General features: G+C 50.8%; 11 protein-coding genes across 11 annotated transcripts; 8 read left to right on the top strand and 3 right to left on the bottom strand.

Moving 5' to 3' along the window:
* Positions 1 to 133: 133 nt before the first annotated feature.
* On the top strand, positions 134 to 1,720 carry LCP9604111_2174 (uncharacterized protein; the record flags this gene model as incomplete). The annotated part of the gene is made up of 3 exons (XM_039069622.1): positions 134 to 295; positions 346 to 654; positions 701 to 1,720. The coding sequence occupies 3 exons, from the start codon at positions 134 to 136 to the stop codon at positions 1,718 to 1,720; spliced, it is 1,491 nt and encodes a 496-aa protein (XP_038932301.1).
* A 155-nt stretch (positions 1,721 to 1,875) lies between these two features.
* LCP9604111_2173 (class I SAM-dependent methyltransferase) lies at positions 1,876 to 2,983 on the bottom strand (the record flags this gene model as incomplete). The annotated part of the gene is made up of 2 exons (XM_039069621.1): positions 1,876 to 2,836; positions 2,886 to 2,983. The coding sequence occupies 2 exons, from the start codon at positions 2,981 to 2,983 to the stop codon at positions 1,876 to 1,878; spliced, it is 1,059 nt and encodes a 352-aa protein (XP_038932300.1).
* A 349-nt stretch (positions 2,984 to 3,332) lies between these two features.
* Positions 3,333 to 4,796, top strand: LCP9604111_2172 (NAD(P)/FAD-dependent oxidoreductase; the record flags this gene model as incomplete). The annotated part of the gene is made up of 3 exons (XM_039069620.1): positions 3,333 to 3,381; positions 3,476 to 4,451; positions 4,505 to 4,796. The coding sequence occupies 3 exons, from the start codon at positions 3,333 to 3,335 to the stop codon at positions 4,794 to 4,796; spliced, it is 1,317 nt and encodes a 438-aa protein (XP_038932299.1).
* Positions 4,797 to 5,363: 567 nt separating this feature from the next.
* LCP9604111_2171 (TBP family protein) lies at positions 5,364 to 7,727 on the bottom strand (the record flags this gene model as incomplete). Its single annotated transcript, XM_039069619.1, has 6 exons — positions 5,364 to 5,380; positions 5,430 to 5,844; positions 5,922 to 6,009; positions 6,071 to 6,383; positions 6,607 to 6,621; positions 7,601 to 7,727. The coding sequence occupies 6 exons, from the start codon at positions 7,725 to 7,727 to the stop codon at positions 5,364 to 5,366; spliced, it is 975 nt and encodes a 324-aa protein (XP_038932298.1).
* A 1,026-nt stretch (positions 7,728 to 8,753) lies between these two features.
* LCP9604111_2170 (electron-transferring-flavoprotein dehydrogenase) lies at positions 8,754 to 10,782 on the top strand (the record flags this gene model as incomplete). The annotated part of the gene is made up of 3 exons (XM_039069618.1): positions 8,754 to 9,042; positions 9,106 to 10,624; positions 10,683 to 10,782. 3 exons carry the CDS (start codon positions 8,754 to 8,756, stop codon positions 10,780 to 10,782), a joined length of 1,908 nt encoding a protein of 635 aa, XP_038932297.1.
* A 617-nt stretch (positions 10,783 to 11,399) lies between these two features.
* On the top strand, positions 11,400 to 12,130 carry LCP9604111_2169 (uncharacterized protein; the record flags this gene model as incomplete). Its single annotated transcript, XM_039069616.1, has 3 exons — positions 11,400 to 11,451; positions 11,684 to 11,812; positions 11,874 to 12,130. 3 exons carry the CDS (start codon positions 11,400 to 11,402, stop codon positions 12,128 to 12,130), a joined length of 438 nt encoding a protein of 145 aa, XP_038932296.1.
* A 276-nt stretch (positions 12,131 to 12,406) lies between these two features.
* LCP9604111_2168 (uncharacterized protein) lies at positions 12,407 to 13,157 on the top strand (the record flags this gene model as incomplete). The annotated part of the gene is made up of 4 exons (XM_039069615.1): positions 12,407 to 12,412; positions 12,486 to 12,559; positions 12,614 to 12,710; positions 12,765 to 13,157. 4 exons carry the CDS (start codon positions 12,407 to 12,409, stop codon positions 13,155 to 13,157), a joined length of 570 nt encoding a protein of 189 aa, XP_038932295.1.
* Positions 13,158 to 13,879: 722 nt separating this feature from the next.
* On the top strand, positions 13,880 to 14,898 carry LCP9604111_2167 (dihydroneopterin aldolase family protein; the record flags this gene model as incomplete). The annotated part of the gene is made up of 2 exons (XM_039069614.1): positions 13,880 to 14,638; positions 14,716 to 14,898. The coding sequence occupies 2 exons, from the start codon at positions 13,880 to 13,882 to the stop codon at positions 14,896 to 14,898; spliced, it is 942 nt and encodes a 313-aa protein (XP_038932294.1).
* A 349-nt stretch (positions 14,899 to 15,247) lies between these two features.
* Positions 15,248 to 17,605, top strand: LCP9604111_2166 (AGC family serine/threonine-protein kinase; the record flags this gene model as incomplete). The annotated part of the gene is made up of 4 exons (XM_039069613.1): positions 15,248 to 15,437; positions 15,503 to 15,554; positions 15,734 to 15,808; positions 15,865 to 17,605. The coding sequence occupies 4 exons, from the start codon at positions 15,248 to 15,250 to the stop codon at positions 17,603 to 17,605; spliced, it is 2,058 nt and encodes a 685-aa protein (XP_038932293.1).
* A 1,973-nt stretch (positions 17,606 to 19,578) lies between these two features.
* On the bottom strand, positions 19,579 to 20,171 carry LCP9604111_2165 (uncharacterized protein; the record flags this gene model as incomplete). Its single annotated transcript, XM_039069612.1, has 2 exons — positions 19,579 to 19,984; positions 20,047 to 20,171. The coding sequence occupies 2 exons, from the start codon at positions 20,169 to 20,171 to the stop codon at positions 19,579 to 19,581; spliced, it is 531 nt and encodes a 176-aa protein (XP_038932292.1).
* A 2,329-nt stretch (positions 20,172 to 22,500) lies between these two features.
* Positions 22,501 to 23,216, top strand: LCP9604111_2164 (uncharacterized protein; the record flags this gene model as incomplete). Its single annotated transcript, XM_039069611.1, has 2 exons — positions 22,501 to 22,686; positions 22,785 to 23,216. The coding sequence occupies 2 exons, from the start codon at positions 22,501 to 22,503 to the stop codon at positions 23,214 to 23,216; spliced, it is 618 nt and encodes a 205-aa protein (XP_038932291.1).
* Positions 23,217 to 23,595: the final 379 nt, after the last annotated feature.

Below are 23,595 nucleotides of genomic sequence, written 5' to 3'. Positions count from 1 at the left end.
CGGCGATAACAAGTATAGGTTGGACAAATTACCGGTGCGGGGAAAGATAACAGGGGAATATGAACTTTTCAATAAGAAGAGTTCAAGTGTTCAAATGTCTTGAGATCCAGTATTCCCTTTCTTTTCACTAAAAATGGCCATGGAAACAATTACCCCCGACCACGCTATGGCGAAAAGAGTCCTGAGGAAGATTGACAGACGACTGGTACCACTGCTTTTCACGACTTATATGTTTAATTTCATGGATAAAACCATCTTGTCCAGCGCATCTGTCTTCGGGATGAGGGACGATACTGTAAGAACATGTCCAGAACAAACAAGAACCACAACTAATATCATTTTTAGGGCTTGGTTGGCCAACAGTACAGCTGGGTATCATCAATCTTCTACTTTGGCTACCTGGGCTGGGTATATCCAACAACCTTGCTGATTACCCGTCTGCCCGCCGCCAAATACTTGACGGCCAACACGCTATTCTGGGGTGCTGTGGTGGCCCTCACTGCAGCCTGCACCAACTTTGGCGGTCTCATTACAGTTCGCTTCTTGCTTGGAGTCGCTGAAGCAACCATCACGCCGGCGTTTATGTTTATCACGTCGACGTGGTACACGCGTGACGAGATCCCTACTAGGACAGGCCTATGGTTCGCCGGAAACGTATGTTGTTCCTGTCAATATATTGAATAAAAGCTCATCTTTACAGAGTGTCGGTGGTATTATTTCCAGTCTCCTCGCCTACGGACTAGGTCACGTCAAGGATAACGTCGGGCCATGGAGGTGGATGTTCATCGTCCTCGGCTGCGCGACATTCCTCTGGGGATTCGCTGTCTGGGCTCTACTACCAGACTCAATCTCCAAGGCTAAATTCCTCTCGGAAGAGGAACGCCAGTTTGCAAGCAACCGAGTCGTCATTGCAGGCACAGGTGCAACAGAGAAGACCGCATGGAGATGGGACCAAGTCGTCGAATGCCTGATGGATCCAAAGACGTGGCTTATATTCGGACTGGAGCTTTGCACCCAGATCCCCAACGGAGGAACGCAGAACTTTGCCAATCTAGTGATTGTCTCGTTCGGCTTCACAAACTTGCAATCCACGCTGCTCACCATCCCTTACTCGCTCATCACCGTGGCCACAATCACCGGAACGGGCTGGCTGGCCGGTCGTTTCCGCCAACTGAACTGCCTGCTTATCGTGGCCGTTGTGATCCCTTGCGTCGTCGGCAGTGCCATTATCTACTCCCGCGCGCATATCGTCCTGGGCGTGCAATTCTTTGGATATTTCCTCTTGTCGACTGGTCCGGCCGCAATGCCGCTTGCCATGTCGCTGGTCCAGGCTAATTATCGTGGTGTCACTAAGAAAATGACAGTCACTGCAATGCTCTTCCTGGCTTACTGCGCTGGAAATATCTCTGGACCTCAGTTCTTCCTTAGTGAGGAGGCCCCGACTTATAACACGGCCTTCCGCACGATCATGATTTGCTATGCCCTGGCGGTCGTATTGGCGTTGGTGCTGCGCTTCTACTTGCAGTGGTCTAATGCTCGCCGTGTGCGTCTGGAGGGCTTTGAGGGTAGTGCTGGAAACTCGGGTGCTGTTGGTGGGAAGGGGTTGGACGCTGACGATTCGAATAATGTGGCGGATATGGTGAACCGGGTGCAATTGGTATCGAATGACTATGAGGATGTCACGGATTGGAAGACGCCCGGCTTCAGATATCGTTATTAAGGACAGAGGGATGAATATGGATGAGGCCAATTTCCGAGATAAGTTCTTGCTCATCACTTGAATTCTATAGTCTATTCTGAATCCATTCCTATCACGCCAAATATTCATACACATTTCCAAATTATGTTACATAGCTCCAGCCAAGCCACACCATATCAAGACTGAGACTTCTCACTCTGCTTCGGTCTCAACACATAACGCCACGTAGTCCCCAGATGCCAACGCTTCTCCTCCACAATCTCCAACCCACTCTCACGAACAATCTCTCCAATATCCCGGTTCCACCAACAGCCATGACGATCCGCATGAGACGGCGCAAGATTATCCAAAATCCGATTAACCCAATCATAATACGAACGCCCATGCTCCAGCAACAAGATCCGCCCCCTCACAGGCTCGGTAACCGAGCCGAGATGCCGCAGCGTAGCAACGGGATCCGGCATCGAGCAAAGCCCCATAGTCTGCACAACGGTATCAAAGTAAACCGGCGCTTGCATCTTCCCAGCACGCCCGATATCAGCCGGCTCAACCTTCCCCGCATCACAAGCGCGAAACACCGCCGGGAACGCAGGATGCAATTTCTCAAACTTCTCCTTCGTAATAGCCACCATCTGCGGACTAAGATCAACAAACGTAACCGAGCGACAACCCAGCACGGCCGCGTGCCCATCGGCATCCAACCCGCGCCGCTCGCCGAGCTCATAATACGGCAGATTGCGCCCCGTGCCGCAGCTGACCTCGAGCACGTTCCCGCGCGCCTGGCGCACTAGATCTCGCCGCTTCTTGCCGAGTCCCATTGCCTTTTCGGAGAGCTCGACGTCTGCGTCGAAGGTCGCCGCTGTTGTGTTGTAGCGGTCTGAGACATCGCGCGGTACGTCGAGAGTTTGCGCTTTGCTTACTTCACGCGTGTACGACGCGTACAGGTAGCCGCAGTATGTGCTGATGGTGAGTGCGGAGATGCCCAGGAAGGTTAGGGCTCTGGGTGGGATGCCATGGCTTGGTTTTGCTGTTGCGGCATCGGGGGTTTCGGGCTGTGAGGATGGGCGCTCGGGGTGATGTTGGCGAGGCGGGGTTGGTTGACGCCGTTTTATCGCCACTGGTTTGGATTTTTGGGGACTGCAGGGTGTCAGTTTGGGGTTGAGATTGAATGGTTCTGGTTACATGCCTCGGCTTGGGTCGAGGTGCTTTGCTTGATGCGCTGCGGCGGGGTGTGACGGGCCACTTTGCAATTAATGGCACTCGGCGCAATTGATTTACGTTCATTACGATGTTTTGAACTAGCAGAATGGACTGCCGAGGGTTGTGTAGCCTGTTGTGCATATATGGTTTGACGCGAAGATTGAGTGCTTACGCGACAGGGTTGTCAGCCCGCGAGACCAAAGGAAAGTTAGAGGCAGAAGAAATGAAAACCGAACGGATCAAAATCAAATCCCGAGCTCAGTCGCACATCTCATTCCGTATAGATCGGAGTAACGATATCGACCAGGAAAGAAAAGTCGGGAGCTGAGCCGACGAGCAATGCCGTTATCGGCGTGTTATCTATCAATTGGAGAAATCCATCTCCTGATCTCCAATTCTGGTGTTTAACCCACAAACACACATATTTTTGCAAATGGCATTGCCGTCGAAGATTCTGATTGTCGGAGGGGGCGTGTTTGGATGTAAGTGTGAACAATAATAGAACCTATAGCACTCTACACTATCACACTACACTACGCATTTGATATCAATTCCCACACAGCTAACATTTCCCAGTATCCACCGCCCTCTCCCTGTCAAAGCGACACCCAGAATCCCAAGTAACAGTCGTAGAGTCCTCACCGACAATCCCAAACCCGCACGGATCCTCTGTGGACACATCACGGATCGTGCGGGCGGACTACGCCAACACGGCCTACTCCAAGCTCGCCGCAGCCGCCATCGAGCGCTGGCGTAGCACAGACTGGGGCCGCGACGGCCGCTACACGCAGAACGGCCTGCTCCTCGTGTACCCAGAGAACAGCGCCAGCGCGAAGGAGTACGCCCGCAAGAGCTACGCCAACGTGCGCCAGCTCGGCGACAACGTCACCTTCCTGCCGACGCAAGCGGACGTGCTCAGCGTCGTCCCGGCCTACGGCTCGACGCTCGATGTCGCCGGCGGCTACGTGAACTGGGGGTCTGGGTGGTCTGACGCCGCGGCCAGCGTGCGCTATGCCAAGGGCGTCCTCGACGCTGAGGGGAAGGTGATCTTCCGCACTGGTGATGTCGAGCGTGTGCTCTATGACACGACCGGTGCCAAGCCTAAGGCCACCGGTGTTGTCTTGGCGGATGGTTCGACCCTCGAGGCGGATCTGGTGGTGCTGGCGACTGGCGCGTGGACGTCGAAGCTGGTGGACTTGCGCGGCCGGGCTGTTGCGACCGGACAGGCGATTGCTTATATGCGCATCTCGGATGAGGAGCAGCGCGAGCTGGAGAATTTGCCGACGATTTTGAACTTCGCGACGGGCATCTTTATTATCCCGCCCCGAGATAATCTGCTCAAGATTGCGCGCCATGCGTTTGGGTATCGCAATCCCGTTGAGGTGCCGGTTCCCGGTGCTGGAGAGGGCTCGATGGTGGTTAGTCTGCCTGAGAATGGGGTACCTGTGCCGCTTGAAGGACAGGATGCGTTCCGCGTTGCCTTGAGGCAGCTGTTGCCGCGTTTTGCGGAGAGGGAGTTTGTTAATACGAGGGTTTGTTGGTATACTGATACGTGAGTTTGGTCTTTTAGTTGTCTGTGGACTGGGTGCTAATTTTGTTGAACAGGCCCACGGGTGACTTCATTGTTTCTTATCACCCTGACCATGAAGGTCTTTTCCTTGCTACCGGTGGTAGCGGCCACGCGTTTAAGTTCTTCCCTGTTATTGGAGACAAGGTTGTGGATGCGCTGGAGGGCACGCTTGATTCCGAGTTAAGCAAGATGTGGACTTGGCCCGAGGTTGCTGTGTCGAATGATGAGGACTTTGATGGCGATGGTAGTCGATCTGGGGATAGGAGACCGATTCTGAAAGACGAGTTGGCGAAGACAAGGAAGGCTTCGCGGAGCAGTGTGCTCTAGACCGGATGTATCCTTCCATGTGATGTATATAGCATAGACATTGGATGTATAAAGAAAGGCATTTAGACTATAAACCAGATCAAGGCTTGAACTACAAACTACATCTACTCGAGTACGAGAGGAATTCTTTTTTTAAGACATTTGCATTGACTACTCAAAGGTAGTATCACGGCAAAAAGCCGGTCCATCAACCCCGGAGGGGAAAACAAGGACGGAGCTGAGTCTAACAGACTGCCTTAGGTCACCATTAATTTTTTTGGCCCGTGGGAATAAAATCCTCCACAGATTGTAGAACGATAAATGATTAAATCGAGGCAGTCATCGACCGGCGCACAACCGCCTCACTGCGGTGTGCAGCAATCTAATTGTGTGGAAGAACGCGAAAGTGTGAGAAAACCGGGGATCATCCGAATCGCTAAAAACGCCCAACTATGCTTGCATGAAAAGAGTCGTAATAACCGAAGGAAAAGCGAGATACGGACAGACCTCAGACGACTGTCCTCATAAAGGGAAAAAGCAATGTTAATACAGGTTTGAAACGCATAGAGTGATCTTCCCTGGAACTTTCTAAACCTTGCGGAAATCTAAGAAGGAAGTCAGTAAAGGTTTGGCAGCGAATCCAGCAAGACATACCAGAAAGTACAGGGTAGATCAGCTCGAAAGCCTGGTAGATCTCCTCGCGGACTTTAGCACCAGTCAGGACAATCTTGCCGCTGACGAAAATCAGGAGAACGATCTTGGGCTTCATCATGCGATAGATCAAACCAGGGAACAGCTCAGGCTCGTAGGAGCTGAAGTTGTGGTGACGAGAGGCCAGTCCCTCCAAACGGATGGGGAACTTGATGTCGCAGGAGCCGACGATATTCTGGATCTTGAAATCGGTAAACTTGGCGTTGAAACCAAGCTTCTGGATAATACGCGCATACTTGCGCGAGGCCAGCTTGGAATCATCCTCGGACTTGGCACCAGTGACGACCATCTTGCCGGAGGCGAAGATGAGAGCGGTAGTCTTGGGTTCACGGATACGCATGATCACGGCAGCAAAACGCTAAGGAGAGAACCAAGTTCAGCCACATTGTACCCTGATGCGTGCGCTCTCAGAGCAATGTTAGGAATAATAAATACCTTTGGGTTGTACTCGGCGTTACGCGCGTGCAGCGCGATAGTCTTCAGATCGAGACGGCAGTCAAGGTTGACAGTAGCAACGATGTTCCTTTTGGAATAACTAGTTCAGCCATTCTGGTCACCCAGAAAAACGTCCAGAGTATACTCACTGCAAGGTAGGGACAATGCCACTGCTTCCAGTAGTGGCGCCAGGGGTCGCGGCGGGGGTCGCAGGGGAAGCGGGAGTCACCCCGGTGCCATGGATGGCATTTGCTCCGGCCTGCTGGCCATTCATACCATTTCCGCCCTGTGCCATTGCCAAGGCCTCCTTGTCGGAGTTAGGCGGGGTCAAATCCCCAGCACCACCAGGGAAAGACAGCGACGAGGTGGCAGTGAAGGCACGAGCCTGCTGCGCATTGGAGGGGTGGGTGGTGAGAGAATCCATGATGGAATACTCGAGTTGTGACAAGAATAAAGATGGAACTGATCAAGAAGATCTGTCAGCTCGAGTCGCGAAAAGTCGCGAGATAAAAAACGACGCGTGACAGAGGAGCGGAGAGAAGAAGAACACGTGAGGAGAAGAGAAAATATCAACAAGGAAAGATTCCCGAGAACGTATCAATAGGGAAGGTGTGTCGAGGGAAAGAACGCGGAAGGAAGAAAAAGGAAGGCACAACGTCAAACACAAACAGAAGGAGCTTCTTACCTGGGAGATGGACAACTCAATGTATCCCCCTACGAGGTGTTCGCACGTAACCTCTCGTGAATCACAGCCACGGGATAGTATATGCAACGAAACCCAACGCAGTCGATGGTGAACGAATCGAGAAAAAAATCACACTAAAGTGTTTTTTTCAAGATAGGCGCGACGGCGATATTATGGACGGAAGGACGGCACTTTTTTTTTGTTTCTTTCGAAAATGTTTTGCCCTGTTTTTTGGAAAATGGGATTGTCTATCTGCACGATCTGAAAAAGAGATAGTGGTGAAGTGATGCCTGAGGCTCGACTTCTATGGACGTTTAGGTCTGTGGACCAAGAAACCTTTTTTCCCTTTGATAAAATCAAGGGTCTCGAAAATCAAAGATCTGGGTGAGATAGATCTGATTAGTAAGAGAAAGCCAGCAGATATCAAGATCAATTTGATAATCAAGAGGCTTTTTGAGAGGAGCGGAGGGAAGAAGGATTTCCGAAATAAGATCCGCCAAGACCGAGACAAAATTCCCACGGTAAATTGGGGGGAGGTTGGGTCTTTATATAGTGCTGAGTCACAGCCTAGTCAGGGGAGGCTGGGCCACCGGTGGCGGTTAAAGCAGCGGCACTTTGGTCCCTTCAACCTTGGCTTCAGAGCCCGCTAGCGGCTCTGGGAAACCACCCTGTGAGCCAATCACAGAAGCACAACATCGTTGGTCACTTTCATTCGCCCAGCGCACTCCGCCAATCTCTCTGTATCGGCCCCTGACTGGCTCAAACACCCTTGCTTTATCCTCCGCGGCGCCATGGGTTACAGGTCTGAGTTTGCCAGTCCGCGCTCCTCCTGCAGCTGATAGTCCATCCGTCCCATGCCAGTCCAATCATCGTCATCGACTAACCTCGGTCACTCCATGTACGACGCGCTATCCTCTTGCCGCTTTAACGGATGGCAACTGAACAAAAATTCTGATTTTTTTGCCTTGTTTCCTCCCCTACTCTCTGACCTCACTACACTGGGGATTCACTATAATCGCCTCATTATACCGGATCTTGTTGGAAACTGACTGTGATAGGAGGTTATATCGCTCGGAAATTATATTTGATCCGACTATACGGAGTACTTTTTTTGGTTTCATATCAATGACTCTCCCTAGAGATTTCGATCAGGACAGGTGGCCGTTTTGACGCCCGCGGCGTTGATCCACTGTCTGCCAAGGCTGGATGAATCTCATGGCGAGCAATCTGCGAGCAATCTAACGATGATCGGTCTTTTTTTTAACTTCTTGGAATCTCCCTGCAATCTATTTTCATCTACAACATACAACATACAACATACAGATACCAACTCAGTTCTTGAGACTTTGTTATTCTCAACTCTCAGGTCACATGTTTTTTTACATTTTCTAGCGGATTCCGGTATGCTGGTATGGTATGGTATAGTATGCTGAATACCATACCCGAAGCGGCATAATCGTCACATTCCGCGAAATGTAGTAATAATACGGAATACGGGAAACTGCATTCTGCTTTGACAGTATGACTCGGGTATTTAAGCTTGTTTCTGGCATATAGATATGTATGCAATTTCAATAAGTCTAGAGCTAATGCCAATATTGTTCCGTTTCACTATCACAAGTGAAGGAAGCTAAGCATGTGATGCATGTGATCAACTCAGAGTATCTATATCGTATTGAACATGGGCGCCTAAACGTGACGAGAATTGGGCATTGCAGACTACTTATACTTCTCCGTAAATATACTAGGATACCGCCAGGGGCTCCAAGTTCAGTCAAGCCGCGGCGCATAAATGTGATAAGAGTTGAGCCAGTGCATATTATTCTAAATATACTAAAGAAACCGCCCAGCTCCTACCAGTTCGTCGGCGTCGGCTAGTGGCGATTCCCACTTCGGGCGGTGGCATCCATCCATGGCTGCCTCAGGCCTGGAAGTTGGATAATCGCCCAGCTGCTTATTGGCTGAAAGAAGTGAGCCGAGGGTAGCCAGGCGGTTTTTCGGCGTTTTTGTCACTTCCACTCAGAACTCGGGTACTGGAGACACTCGGGATCTACGACGTAAATATCCTGAGTCCCCGCATCAGCTCAATTACTGGTCGCAAAGTAATCCAGGTCTCAGCCTCCGATCTTTGAACCATTTACACCGCCATGGCATCAAAAGGTGCCGTCTTGCCTCTATTGAGGCGTGAACTTCGATCCTCCCGCTTCGCACGAGCTACCTCCTCCGTCTCCATTGCTACGCCAGCGCACACAGCCAGTCCCTTCACACTTTCTGGGCGACGTTTAGCTCGGCGAACACCACTATTCACCGCGCCAACCCAGACACGAGCCTTTTCGCAATCGCTGTCAAAGCGCTTCACCGACGAGAATGGCGACTTCGATCCTCGCACATTAGACAGGGAGTCCGATGACGTGGATGTGTGCATTGTTGGCGGTGGTATGTGATTTTTTGCCACATTGGTTCTCCAAGTATATATCCTAACCAAGCTTTGGTTTGCAGGTCCCGCCGGTCTCGCCGCCGCGATTCGCTTGAAGCAACTTGCCAACGAGGCAGGCAACGATGAGTTCCGCGTTGTTCTACTAGAGAAGGCCGGTGAAATTGGCGCCCATATTGTCTCCGGAAACGTTCTGCAACCGACCGCTCTTAATGAGCTGCTTCCCGACTGGCTGGCCGAGGACAACCCTTCGCGCTTCCAGGGTGCGACTCCCGCGAAAGGCGACAAGATGCGCTTCCTGACGAAGACTGGCTCGTACCCGCTGCCCACCCCGCCCCAGATGCACAACGAGGGAAACTATATTATCAGTCTGAGCGAGCTGACCAAGTGGCTGGGAGAGCGTGCGGAAGAGGTTGGTGTGGAGGTGTACGCTGGGTTCGCAGCCAGCGAGGTGGTCTATCACACAGATGGCTCCGTCAAGGGCATTGCGACCAACGACCTAGGACTCACTCGGGAGGGCAAGCCCAAGGAGACATTTGAGAGAGGAATGGAGTTCCATGCCCGCATCACGCTTCTTGCTGAGGGTTGCCACGGCAGCTTGACCAAGCAGGTGATGAAGAAATTCGATCTTCGACGAGACTGCCAGCCCCAGACATATGGTCTTGGAATCAAGGAGATCTGGGAGATTCAGCCCGAGAAGTTCCGATCAGGCGAGATTACCCACTCGATGGGATACCCTCTTCCCAAGGATACCTATGGTGGAGCCTGGATGTACCACTTTGGCGATAACATGGTGAGTATCGGTCTGGTGACAGGATTGGACTACCCGAACCCATGGCTTTCGCCGTATGGAGAATTCCAGAAGTTGAAACACCACCCCATGTTCAAGGAGGTTCTCGAGGGCGGCAAGTGCATTTCTTACGCGGCCCGAGCACTGAACGAGGGTGGATTCCAGTCGATCCCGAAGTGCGCATTCCCCGGAGGTGCCTTGATTGGTGACACGGCCGGCTTTTTGAACGTCCCGAAAATCAAGGGTACCCACACCGCAATGAAATCCGGCATGTTAGCCGCCGAGGCTGCCTACTCGGCGCTTAAGGGTGAGAGCCAAGGCACCGTCTTCTTGTTTGACTACGAGAAATCTCTACGGGATTCATCCATTTGGAAGGAACTTTCCGAGGTCCGGAACATCCGGCCCTCATTCAACACCCCTTTCGGCTTCTTCGGAGGACTTCTCTACTCCGGTCTGGAGGCCTACCTGTTCAAGGGCCGGGTGCCCTGGACGCTCAGCCACCACGGCACTGATGCAGCAGCTACCAGGCCTGCTTCTGAATACGAGAAGATCGTTTACCCCAAGCCAGACGGAGTGATCAGTTTCGATATCCTGACCAGTGTCAGCCGGACTGGAACCAATCATGAGGAAGACGAACCGGTTCACCTGCAGGTGAAGGACATGGATAAACATACGGACCTCTCATGGCCGGTTTACAAGGGTATTGAAAACCGGTTCTGTCCTGCAGGCGTCTACGAATACGTGGAGGACCCTAGCAAAAAGTACGGGGTCCGATTCCAGATCAACTCACAAAAGTAAGTTTCTCGATTTGAATTATCGTGGGGATAGAGAGGTATACTAACTATCTACCAGCTGCATTCACTGCAAGACTTGTGATATCAAGGTGCCCACACAAGACATTAACTGGGTGACTCCTCAAGGTGGAGAGGGGCCCAAGTACGTCATGACGTGATCCCATGATAGTAACCAGGGGCTTTAATATAGAATGGTTGGATTTCGAGAACCAAATGTACATATAGATGTTTCAAATAGGAAAAACAGGTTAACCAAAAAAAGACCCCATGGGGTTGGCAGAACCGTGGAATGACAGTGGAGAGAGTCCACGAGGGATAAGCCTTACTTCCTTTAAACTATGGAGGTATATAGTTTGTATTGTAGCTATTACATGTAATCTAATTAATCGCTCTATATAGTAATAACTGTTTCATATTCTCTCTTCCTCTATTTTTACTATGGTGGAACCACGTGGATCAGAAAAAGTGAGGCGGCCACCCTCTGTCCACCGCCAGACGGTACTTTCTTCTTTTTCTTCCCCTCTCGCTCTTCGCTTCGGTATCTTTTGTATTTGTTTTGCTGTTCTGCTGTTCAGCCGTTTGACTTTGCAGCAGTACATCTACCCTCTACCCGTCTCTCGTTTGTCGGGTTACACGTTACACGCTTTCCTGCAGCGAGACCGCAACTGACAACTTCTCTCTGCTCTCCCGCCTTTTCGATCTCATCCATATTCTCTAGGATTCGCCTTAGCCAGGTTCCCTTCTATCCTCGCTCATCAATCGCTTCAGACTAGCCATGACTGAGGTATCCTCAACCCGCCTTTATCTTGGGAATCTTCCCCGCAATGGTATGCTGGTACCTGACTGTCCCTCTTCCCTGAGTTTTGGAGAACACACGCACCACCGTGCATAATCTAGTCGCTTCGCTGATCCTCTGAGTCCCATGTGCTCTGACCTCTCGTATGCTCATGTGGAATGCTACCCACATGGAACAGCGCCTCGGGTGGCCACCTAACCGGTGCTTTTGGAGTCACTTTGGAGAAATGATGCGCTAACCTCTTTCTGCTTTTATTATCACAGTGACCAAAAGCGACATCGAGGAACATTTCAGCAGCCATGGCTCCGGTAAGATTACGGAGATCAAATTGATGAACGGTTTCGGCTTCATCGAATACGACGACCAGCTGGATGCCAGAGATATTGTGCCCGGTAAGAATGGCTTATCAGATTCCCTTCATCGCGCAAAGTCGCTAACATTATTTTCTTATAGCCTTCCGTATGCCCCCCCATGACTTTCCACCCAATGACCCCTCGCTTATCCATACTACAGACGGCAGTGACTTCAAAGGCGAGCGACTCACCGTTCAGTTTGCGCGCGGGCCTCGTCGCAAGGAAGCCTTCCCGGGACCGCCTGACCGCAACGCGCTCCCTCGTCCACGTCGCACTATGTTCCGCATGCAGATTTCCGGTCTTCCAGAAACAAGTTGGCAGGTTAGCAGCAAGTCCATTCCTTCCCGGAGTTCCTGACGTATATTCCTCAAACCCGTCTCTATTCAGCCCACACATGCTTCCAGTCCATTGTCCTTGTGGCCATCGGTTGAGCCAAGGATCGAGTACTAATCCATTATCATTCCTCTCTTGATAACCGAGAAATGCTTCTATAGCTTTTTCTTTTACCTTGAGATTTAAGAATTGCTCCTTAATCCTTGCATACTCACCACACCTTGTCAGACCCATGGAACCTTTCTTGGGACTTTTGGATATATAAGATGGCCATTCTGGATACACCCCCTCGGACTGGACATGGGAGTGCTTACATTTTCTCTCACCACATTTACCGGACATACCTTTCCTGGACCTGGACTCACCATACATTCAATAGGACTTGAAAGACTTCGCCCGCCAGTCTGGACTGGACGTTGTTTACTCTGAAACTGGCCGAGAACAGGGCAGAGGGTGGGTGAACCATTGTATTCCGAGACCCTTCCAATCCATTGACATTTGAACAAGGTTTGTGGAATTTGAAACCGCCAACGACCTGAAGACCGCCGTGGAGAAACTGGACCAGCGAGAGTTCAAGGGCTCCGTCGTATCTTGTGTCGCCGATGTAAGCGTCCAACCTGGCTCGGACCTAGAGGAACCCCCTCTCACCAAATCCCAGATTCAGAACTTTGAGGAACGCCCCGTTCGTGACCCATACCGGTCCCGTTCCCCACCACGTCGCCCCTACCCTGCCCCCATGGAGGAGTACGACCGCCGGATCCCTCCCCCACGTGGCTACAGTCCGCGGGAGCACTACCGTGAGCGGTCGCCGATTCCTATCCGCCGCGATCCCTACTATGAACGGGATGGCTATGCCCGCCGGACTCCCCCTCGCCCTCGGATGGAAGACTACCCACCCCCACGTCGTCCCTACGAAGACCCCTACGAGGCCCGGCCTCCCCCACCCCCTCGCCACTATGATGATCCCTACCTAGCTGCCCGGGGTTATGGTCGTCCTCGCTCTCCACCAAGAGGCGAGTATGTGCCTTACGACCGTCCTCGCTACTGGTAGATGGCGCCGGGTCTTCGTTGATTGGATTTATTGCATATTCTTCCGTTCTACCATCATTTTTTTGTTGACCTCCTTCGCCAAATACCCGCAACGTCTCGTACTGATTTCATGGTGTCATGATTCTTTTTCACCTGCCGAGGTTCCGTTCAGCGTTCTTGCGGCCGGGTGCTTTTCTTTCTTCCTGACGACTGGACAGCGCGAGTGCTCAATCTTTTCTTTCTTCCCTGGTAGCTTTAGGGTGGCTGGAGGCTAGGCGGTTATCGCTATTGGTCTGTCTTGTTAGCCCCGGACTATCGTATGTGTGTTAGCATCCGAAAATCTTAATCTTTTCCTTTAGTTGGTTGGTTTCTCCTGTTGTAATATTCCGGGTTCTCGATTCGTAACGTCCTAGTATCTAAATTTGGGTACGGAGCCATGTTAAACCCAGATATATATTACCAGATATATATTATCACAATCTCCACCAAACCAATTCTAGCACGTGTAGTGAACAAAAATACAAACAATATCCCATAATACTACCGATAGTCTCCATCTAATCTATGATTCTGCGACAAATAAAACGGAAATGCCCGTGTGGATTCTACCGTCATGATCTACAACCATCCACGGGTGCCCCGCCAAAAAAAAACCTCCCCTCTCAGTTTCCCTTGATCTAATTAATATTGTTGATAATTTCGCATTAACCATCTCCTCCTTAAACCACCAACACAAATACAATCATGACCGACCGACCCATCCAACTCCCACCCCGCCCAGATGTGCTCGACAGCGTCCGTCTCCGCGACATCGAGCTCCCCCTCCCCTGTGCCCCAGAAGCCTGGCACCGCCAGGGAAAATCACAACCCTGCACTGCAACCCTCAAGCTCTCCTACTCCTCAATAATCACAGCCGCGGAAACCGACAACGTCTCCCTAACCCTCGACTATGGCAAGCTCTTCCGCCGACTAGAAAGCGACGTGCGCAACATGGGCGTAAACACCTCGTCCGCATCGCACCCGTCGCAGCGATTGATCAGTCTGGAGGGGACGCGCCGTGAGGACATGCATAGCCGCGGCCTAGGCCAGGATCTGCGCGTGGTCGCGGGCGTTGTCGCGGACGCCGGACTAGGTCTGTTGGAGACGACGTCGGCTGCTACGGCGGAGAAGCAGCCGAACCCTATCTCGGCGGCGTATGGGGAGTGCGAAGTGCTGCTGCATTTGCCTAAGGCTTTGTTGCGCGCGGATGAGGGGCTCCGGTATCGGGGGGTTATTGCGCTCGGGAAGGAGGGTGCTGGTGGGGAGGCGCGCGATTTGGTGGTTCTCGAGGAGGAGTTCCGCATCGAGGGTATTAGGTGCTATGCTATCCTCGGTGTGAATCCTCATGAGAGGCTGGAGAAACAGGCTGTGGTTGTTGGTCTTACGTTCCAGGGTCCTGGGCAGCTTGCTTGGGGGTCGGCTGTTGTTGATACTTACCAGGCTGTGACGCGGGCTGTGGCTGAGGTATGGTTCTATCTCTCTGGGCATTTGTTGGTATATTTTTCTGGGGTCTTATTTGCTGACATATTTTGATATTATAGAAGGTTGATCAGACTGATTTCCAGTCTGTGGAGTCTTTGGCCACTTTCATTGCTCGCATTGTGACTGTCGACTTTGGCAATGAGCATGTGACGGTTAAGGTGGAAAAGCCAAGTGCTCTTGCTTTTGTCCAGCGGTCTGGTGTGGAGATTACTCGCTCGAAGGATTTCTTCAATAGCCATTAGGGCTGTGAAGGGGTTCATGTTACACAGGAGGCTGCAGTATGCAGATCGACAGTCATGCGAGTTGGTGGCTGTAATATTGAGGCTTGTCTCACTTGGCAAGATATCGAGGGCTAGTCAAAGTAAAAAGACTGTAATATCAAGACATATCAAGACAATACCAACATATAAATCCAATAAGATCATGCTAATGTCAGCATCTGACACGTGAAATCCAAATTGGGACTAGTCGCTTAGCCCCCGGATCTGCGCGAAATCCGAATTTCTGCACGATCTCGCTCTTTTCTTGCTTTGTTTCACTTCCCGGGGAAGAAAGACTGTTAATCTCTATTTACCAAAATCCTCGTCCTCTATGTGCCTATCTGTACCTTCGTCTTCGCTCGCTTTGATTTCGCTTACTGGCTCCCTAGCCAACCTTGATCTATATCCATCCCTTCTAAACTCGCCTCCTGACATCTCGAACGCGACAAACCCAGCGCTTTCTGCTTTCACCTTGGCCTTCGACTTTTCGGCCAGCGAGGTGACTTGGCTAGGGGTCCTAGGTCCGTCCTGAAGAAGGGCGGACGGTAAACCTGCTCGAGAGATTCGAGGCTGGTCTATTGACTAGTTCGGACATTGAAGCAAAACCGTGCTTTGGTGAATAAATTCCGCAAGTTGAAGTACGTCTCCTTGATCGGCCTTTCATTTCCGATTTTATTTTATTTTTGTTATTTTTACTTTTACCTTGGCGATAATTAGTGGGGGCGTGAAAACCCTCACCCACCCGTCTATTCATTCTTTACAGTTGATATCTAAGATTGAGACGATCGAGGCTAACCGGGTTTCTCTATGTGAACAGCGACTGCAAAATAGGTATTCTGAATACCTTGCTACCGTTCTTTACAACCGCGCAAGGTCAATTATTGACCCTGCGGTTATTGCCGGCGCTTTCGCCTAAATTATTTCGCTTCCCTCGCGGAGCTATTATAGCAAAAGCATAATGCCTTCTGACGACTGGTCGGTCGGGGACGTGTTCGCTCCGCAAGCCGACAGCGAACAGTCCGCCATTGACATCCCAGCCAATCACCGTCGCCATAATGCACACATGGGCATATCACCTCCAGAGCAGACAACCAAGGGATTCAATGGATATACAAACCAGACTCTCAATGAGAACATGTTGCCGAAGCAAAAACGGAAGAAGAAGAAGAACCAATTCGGGCCGGCGTGCGCAACTGTTCGCGGTTTCACCCCTCTGGCATCCGGCGACGAGGAATCGGACTTTTCCGCCGCGAGCTCACGTGCTCCCTCTTGCCCTCCAACTGCGCTTGGCGGCGCTAGCCCACTGATACAGGCATCCACAGGCCATGGGGTCAGCGCGTTGAAGCTTCAACTTAACACTTTGAGTCTGTCTGACGACACAGCTGGCCTGGGCGGACTTGTCTCCAAGACCCCCAGTGTTGCCAGTTTTTACTCCGATAGCGACCACACTGAAATCTTGACTAGCTATGAAATCCCTCTGGATCAGGACTTTGTTAGTTCCGACGCTGTTCAACCAGAGATACTGGACGATCGCAAGGCGGATGTCCCAGGTATGACTGCGGAGTTGCGTAGTCAACTGTGCCGCAAGATGACAGCGGAGGACTTTGTGCCTCTCCTTTGTCTAGGCAAGGGCTCATTCGGAACTGTGTTACTGGTGCGCCACGTCGTCACGGGCAAGCTCTACGCTCAGAAACAATTCCGGAAGGCCTCCCTCACTGTTCACAAAAAGCTAGTCGAGCAGACCAAGACGGAGCGCACAATCCTGGAAAGTGTCAACCGCCACCCCTTTGTCGTCAAGCTATTCTATGCATTCCAAGACCACGAGAAGCTTTACTTGATCCTGGAGTACGCGCAAGGCGGCGAACTCTTCCACCACCTAGCCATGGAACGCATGTTCGAAGAAGATACGGCAGCCTTCTATATGGCAGAGATGGTACTTGCACTAGCACACCTACACCAGAACGTCGGCGTTCTCTACCGCGACCTGAAGCCCGAGAACTGCCTCCTAGACTCGCAAGGCCACCTCCTCCTAACCGATTTCGGGCTCAGCAAGATCGCGCTTAGCGACGACGACCGCTGCAACTCTCTCCTCGGCACAATCGACTACATGGCGCCAGAAGTGATCCAAGGCAAGCCGTACGGAAAAGCATGCGACTGGTGGTCCCTCGGCGCACTGGGCTACGACCTCCTCACCGGCTCACCTCCGTTCCGCGGAAACAACCACGCAAAGTTACAAGAGAAGATTGTCAAACAAAAGCTCACGCTCCCCTACTTCCTGGGGCCCGACGCAAAGGACCTTCTTACCCGTCTACTCCGCAAAGAACCCTCCAAGCGCCTCGGCTACCACATGCAGAAGGACCTGCAGATAATCAAGAAGCACCGCTTCTTCCGCAAAATCGACTGGGCTGCTCTTGAGCGCCGCGAGCTCGACCCGCCTATCCAGCCTATCGTCACGGACCCCGCACTCGCCGAGAACTTCTCCGCTGATTTCACCCATCTCCCGCTTAGCCCGACGGTCACTGCCGGCGGCTTTGATGAGTACTATAGTAAGGGACAGGATTTCCCAGCTGGAAAGGGCGCGGATGACGACGACTTCGCTGCTGAGAGTAATCCTTTCGGTGGGTTTAGCTATGTTGCTTCGAGCAGCTTGCTGGATCATGGGATGGGGGTTATGACTGCTGGCTATTGAACCGAGCTTGAGGATTTGACTAGGAGAACCGAGAAGAATGAAGAGAACGAAGAGAACGAACATATTCGCATCAAGGTGTCCCGGCGTGCTGCTTTTTTCATATATCACCCATGGCTCGGTATCGTTTTCTGTCCAGTTGCTTGTCTTGGTCTGAACATTTGAAGCCATACAAAACAGTATCACCTGAACAAAACCAGTTGTCCTTTTCATCGCAAATCTGCTTGGAGTTTTCTTCCTTCTCGTTAATTAAACACACGCATACGCATATGTACCGGATAATGCCTGGCACTCGAGACCTTTCTCTTTCCGTTTTAGTGCTCACCTCTTGCCGCTTTTTGACATACTCCGCGTATCGGGCAAAGGAGGAGACAGATTCTCCGGCTTGAAGCGATTAGCTCTTGCATAAAAGCCAAATCTGAAATATTATACTTGCCAAATAAGAATGCATTCGAGCACTCCGGGCCCCATGTAGTCTCTGCTAAAGCGAAGATCGAGCGATTTGCCCAAATTGCGCCACGTATAAGCTTCTTCGAGTGCTTTTCCCGAGGATTTGTGTTCTTGTATAAGCGCATCGCTTCGTAAACACTGGCTGTATTCTCACTTGTCTGGGACGCAGCCGCACACAATGACATAAAGATGAGCTCTGGAAAGCATGCAACTTTGTGATAGCTCTCTTCTTGTTCGCTCACATTCATAGTGAGATCGCGATCATGGTGCAAAACTGGAATGATGCTATCCCCTTCAAGTCGTCGTGACCAGGCTTCCGTGTCCTGACAAATCGATGTATGAGTATGATCCGCTATTCCAAGTACTTTTCTGCATCTCAGACCCAAAACTTGATCACGAGACAGCCCTTGATCATAAGTCCAACTTTCTAGAGACGGGATTTTCTCAAGGAATTGTTCCAGTTTAGATAGCCATCTATCTCGCGTCTCCCCTCCATATGTTCTTCTCCCTGATGCACTGCATATATAGTTTGGATTGTATTGGATGATCTCTAAGCCTGCTGGTCCTTGTTTGTGTTTATTTGAACAAAGGGGGCGGACGATACTATTTGTCGGGAAATTTTTGACCTGGTAACGGGTATTCTCCCTTCCTTATGGGCTATTAGAGTCGCACAGATCGTCCCCATCGCTGGCTGTTCGTTCATGCCGGAGGATATTTGAATCCACGGTCTGAGACTTATCTGTTTGAGAACCGAAGTTCTCTCTTGTTGAGGCGCTAATAGGGAGGCTCGGATCGAACTCACGATTCTCTGACCGCGAGTGCCGATCGAAAATGTCGGTAGAATGGACGATTCGAGGGAGGGGGGTCATTTGGGTTGAATGGCTGAGATTCTTTCCTAACAGTCCTCCGGATCCTGCTCCCTTTCTTCCAAAGACTCAAACGCTTTCCACTCCATGTTCTCCCCGTCTCCCCCCACAAGGTCCTCAAACGCCTTGATGACTCCGTCCTCCGGCCTCCAGTCCTCACCGACCTGCCATGTCACTTTCCCCTTCCCATCTCCTCCAACGGCAGGCGCCTCGTATCTCACCCCCCATCGCATAACCATCTCCTCCTCATACGAAGTGGGAGGCACGTTATCACTCCCTTCATACTCCTTCGCCCTCTCCTTGGAGGGCCGCCACCTAAGCCACGTAAATAGCTCAGCGTCTCAAAGGGCGGGCATATTTTCCCGTTGCAGAGACGAGGCAAACGCTAAGAGACATAAGGTTCATACCTTTAAACTCGTTAGTCGAGGACAATGATAATATACCAGTAAGGTTAGGTATCTACGTTACTTAGTCTACCTCGTGCTAATAGGAGCTAGGTCTCCAGAACCAGAGATAGACCTTAGTAAGGGAGGACGGCCATAAGGGTATAGTATAACGTATAGCCCACGCAAACTCAGCGCGGTCATCGCGCCAAGGACTTACCCAGACACGGGAAATTATACACAGTGCCTTAGCTATAAAGGCAACGGGAAGGCACTCCTATAGCCAGGGGCAGGCCAGCTCGCGGAGTTGAGGGAGGTAGGTAGCGAGGTCGAGAGGTATACGTAAGGAGACAGGCCGTATGTTGATTAGGTGAAAGGTAGGATCCCGGTCGGGGAGGATGCGCAGTTGAGTGTGAGTGACGCGTTTGAGGCAGGGCAGGCTGTCCGGGTTCTGGACGGTAAGACAGCGAGTGTAGAAGGTGCGGTGCAAGCAGTCTAGATAGGGTTCGGACTGGTTAGAAACGCATATGACGGGCCGAAGGCATTCGTCTGGGCGGCAGAGGTCTAGGTCGTCCGAGGACGGTTTGTCTGCCATGTCCTCGAGGTCGTGCAGTGCGTTGAAGAAAGCGTGCATTTGGGCTGAAAAGTGGCCGTTGACGGTCTCAAACTCGGCGGGCTGCTCCCTACACGGGAGGGGCGCGCCAGGCCGGTTGAGAAGCAGCGGCATTCCGCCTCGAGCTCGCACGCGCCAAAGACGATCTTGTCGCGTCCTGGCGGTAGACGCGCATTGAAGGCGCGGACATTTTCGACGAGGGATTCGAGGATGGCGTCTCTGGAGGGCGTGGCTACCCGAATGTGTTGGGACGCCATCGTGGAGATTTGAAGTGGTACTCGGTACCGTCGGGATGGCTGATTGGTGTTGTGTGAGCCTGTGATTCACGTAAAGGGAAGAATCCAAGAAAGAGCCCCGGGTGAGATCAAGCTTTGTACGCCATTTGGAAGTGATCTTTTCTTGCCCAATCGCCGCCAAAAGTCCCTCTTCCAAGGTAATTCAATCACCTAGGTATTGAAGTGGTCGATACATCATCATATGCAGCCAGATCGCTGGGTGACAATTCTATGTGGACATATGGTCTGCGATTTATGCGCAGGAAATCTCAAATCACCAGAGACCTGTCCTATCTGTCGAGCACCAGTCACAGGATTTGTTAGATGTTACCATTTTGCAGGATAAAGTATGTATATCGTGTTGCAGTTCTAGTTCAATAACTTGAGTTCGAGAAGGGAAGCCCCCTTTTCAGCGTTGCTTTCTCAATACCGCTAGACTAAAAATGCTCCATGGCATATCCTAAAAAGGTCTTGGTGGTGTTTGACCACTCCCTAGCTATTTATTCTGCCGGTTGGGTTATTCTGCCAAAGTTAGCCGGCTACTTCTTCACCGCATTAAAACTAATGAAAAGACCTGGTCACGTGGAATGCACACGAGGTTATGATTTAATTGCTTTGCTTCGCTCCGCAATTATACACGGTAAGTTACCGATCGTTGCGCTCGTCGTCTCTGCTCTCACACCTGTTTTGCAGACAAGGCTGTCGGTGCCCCTGTCCCCCGTGGCAGGGTCCCCTCTTCACTACATACATTTCTCTTCTCATATCCGAATGCCCTATCTGTAATAACTTACTCCAACTCACAGTTCGCCAACTTCTACCAACCAAGCGACCAATTGTTTCGATATATAGCCCGAAATGTGCACTTAGAGGATTTAAATCATGCCTCACTGATGCACTGCCGTTGTAGCCGAGCTTGCAGAGCTCTTCCTATATTTGAGTTCTCTTCGGCGGTCTTTAGGTTGCTGGAGCTAGTAAGCAAACTAGCAAACAAGCCTGTAGAACCAGGCATTTATAGGATCATACATATTGCACTTCACAGTCAAACTAGCAAGAGGATAAACATAGACGCCCACCTTCGTTGTGGCTTTCCTTCTTAAAAAGTACGATCAAAGATTATGGAAGAAGTCCTGTGATCGAGATTCACAGTTGAAATTGCCTAGTGGCGGTATATCCACCATTTAATTAACTAACGCATTGATAAGTAACAACAACCCGCAACGCTCTCCATCACAGTAGCCCAATCACAATATCTCCATATATGTCAGCCTCCAAATCCAACTTCACCTTGGCATGCAAGTCCAGGTGGATTTTGATGTTCAGGCTACCCTTATCATTGTCCTTCTTCACTTCGTTGTCATCTTTTCTTCTTCTGTCAAGTTCACGGGCGGCGCCAGGTCCAATCAGGGGAATTCCATTAGCCAGAGTGTCAGGTTCCACCAGATCCTCAATTGGGTCATTGGTCGAAGATGAGGTTTCTGATCCCTCGCGGCCCCTACGCTTTCCTTTACCAAGGGCAGGGGCGGCACTGCACCGTTTGAATGCCTGGTTAGCCTCCGGGACCGGTAAACGAGGGTGTTGTTGCATAGAAAATAGTAGTATGAGGGTATAAAGTATAAACTGGGATTTGATATACCTTAACGCTGGGACAGGGTCTCCCATATTTTCTCGTAATTTGCTTCCACAGGGTAAGAACTGGAGAAAAATATCAGAAATTCGAAATTCGTTGTTGAACCATGCGTTAAAAGGTTGAAGATTTTGAGCATAAAACTTACTGCTTAGGCTGTAGTAATAGTTGTTCTTGATTATTGCTTGCGTAGTAATTTTTTGAGGAGAAAGCCCCTGCGATATATATCTCCTCATAGTACCCTTCATGGTAAGAAGGCAGAGAGTCAATGACACTCATCAGTATTAGTCTATGAACTAATTTTCTGAACCCTAGAGATATTGAAAGCATGATATGGTCACATATCCATGGTTTCTTCAACTCCTAGGACACAACCAGCCGTTTGCAGAATGAGAACCTTAACCTCTCGTTGACGACTAGGTCCTGGTGTAGGGTAGCGGGAATTGTTGCCGCTATGAATCAAAAAAGATAAACTTTGATCAATTCTTCCTTACGTCAAATAGATCGACGGCTTTAGAAGCCATCTTGCCACAGTATGTGCAAGGCATAGCTAGCTAGAGTACATTGCTGGAAACTTCGTCGAAAGGCCAGAAACAACTTACGAGTACAACCAATGTTCATACTAAACGAAGCCACTGCATAATACCTTGAACTAAGATGGTATTTGGCATTTTCCTGATGACCGCGATGGTCCCAACCATCATTGGAGTCAACGAGGCTTCCAAGGGTACGCGGGACCATGAAGAGCGCAGGCGGGAAAGTGCGCGTCAAGAGCGCTGTTACCTTTCAGTCCAATGCATGCCCTCAAATGGATTACTGCCCCAAAGCCTGGCAATTCATAATGCGAGAGTATACTTGGGCGCGGATAAAAAGGCACGTCAGTTCCCATACGACCGATTGATTTATATTTTATTATCCCTTGCATATGCGCTGGCCGAAATCGAGTCTGCCTATCACTGACCACAATCTAGATGTACATCACCAAATCTACCGATTCACAGCTTGTCCCACTAAATGGTTCCTTCTACCAACATCCGGATTTCCCCCCTGATAACACATCGGGGTTTGTGACCATCACAGGCGAAACGCCTCCAACTCTACGTTGGGTTTATGTTGATTTGCAGACCCATGAGCTACGATGGGGAGGGAAACAGGATAGCGAAGGAAACATATGTGGCCCTTTCGATTGGACACAAGATGAAGAGCGGATCACACTAGAGGGCTGGGAAGGTTGGCTGGCCGTGCGGGTTCCGGACGACGAGAAGATATCTGAGGTGGTTGGTGTGGAGAATAGCCAGGATCTGTGGAGATTATATTTCGACAACAATGACGATGGGGCCGACTTGCCTCAAGACGCGGAAGTACTAGAAGTCACAATCAAGCGAACCGCGGCGGAATCCTAATGATCGTCTGGTTGACAACTATTTTTGGGACGGTCCCATGGTTTATACAGCATCTGTCCCGAGATGTAGATAATGAGATCATAGCGGCAGAGCGGGATGTGGGGACAGATGAATGCCGTCCCCGCATATCAATGCAACCTTAATTCCCCGTGGGACTCTTAGTGTCCGGGGTTTGGAAGGCCACAAGGGAGATATGGTGCGGCAATTCCATGTTTCAACTAAAGTCATTTCATTCAAATTGAACTATCTGGGTTGGGTTGTGGCCCACTACAGCGTCATCTTCACCTCATTTTTATTTAATTGTGTGCCATCTTAAACCTACGACATACAATCCCTGGTAGTTAATGATTTAGATTTGGCGGCGCAAGGCCCATGGAGA

The sequence above is a fragment of the Penicillium roqueforti genome, assembly GCF_015533775.1.
Source record: "Penicillium roqueforti strain LCP96 04111 chromosome Unknown scaffold_02, whole genome shotgun sequence".
In the NCBI taxonomy this organism is placed as follows: Eukaryota; Fungi; Ascomycota; class Eurotiomycetes; order Eurotiales; family Aspergillaceae; genus Penicillium; species Penicillium roqueforti.
Note: the sequence above shows the minus strand (reverse complement) of the source record. Positions and strands in the feature narration are given on the sequence as shown.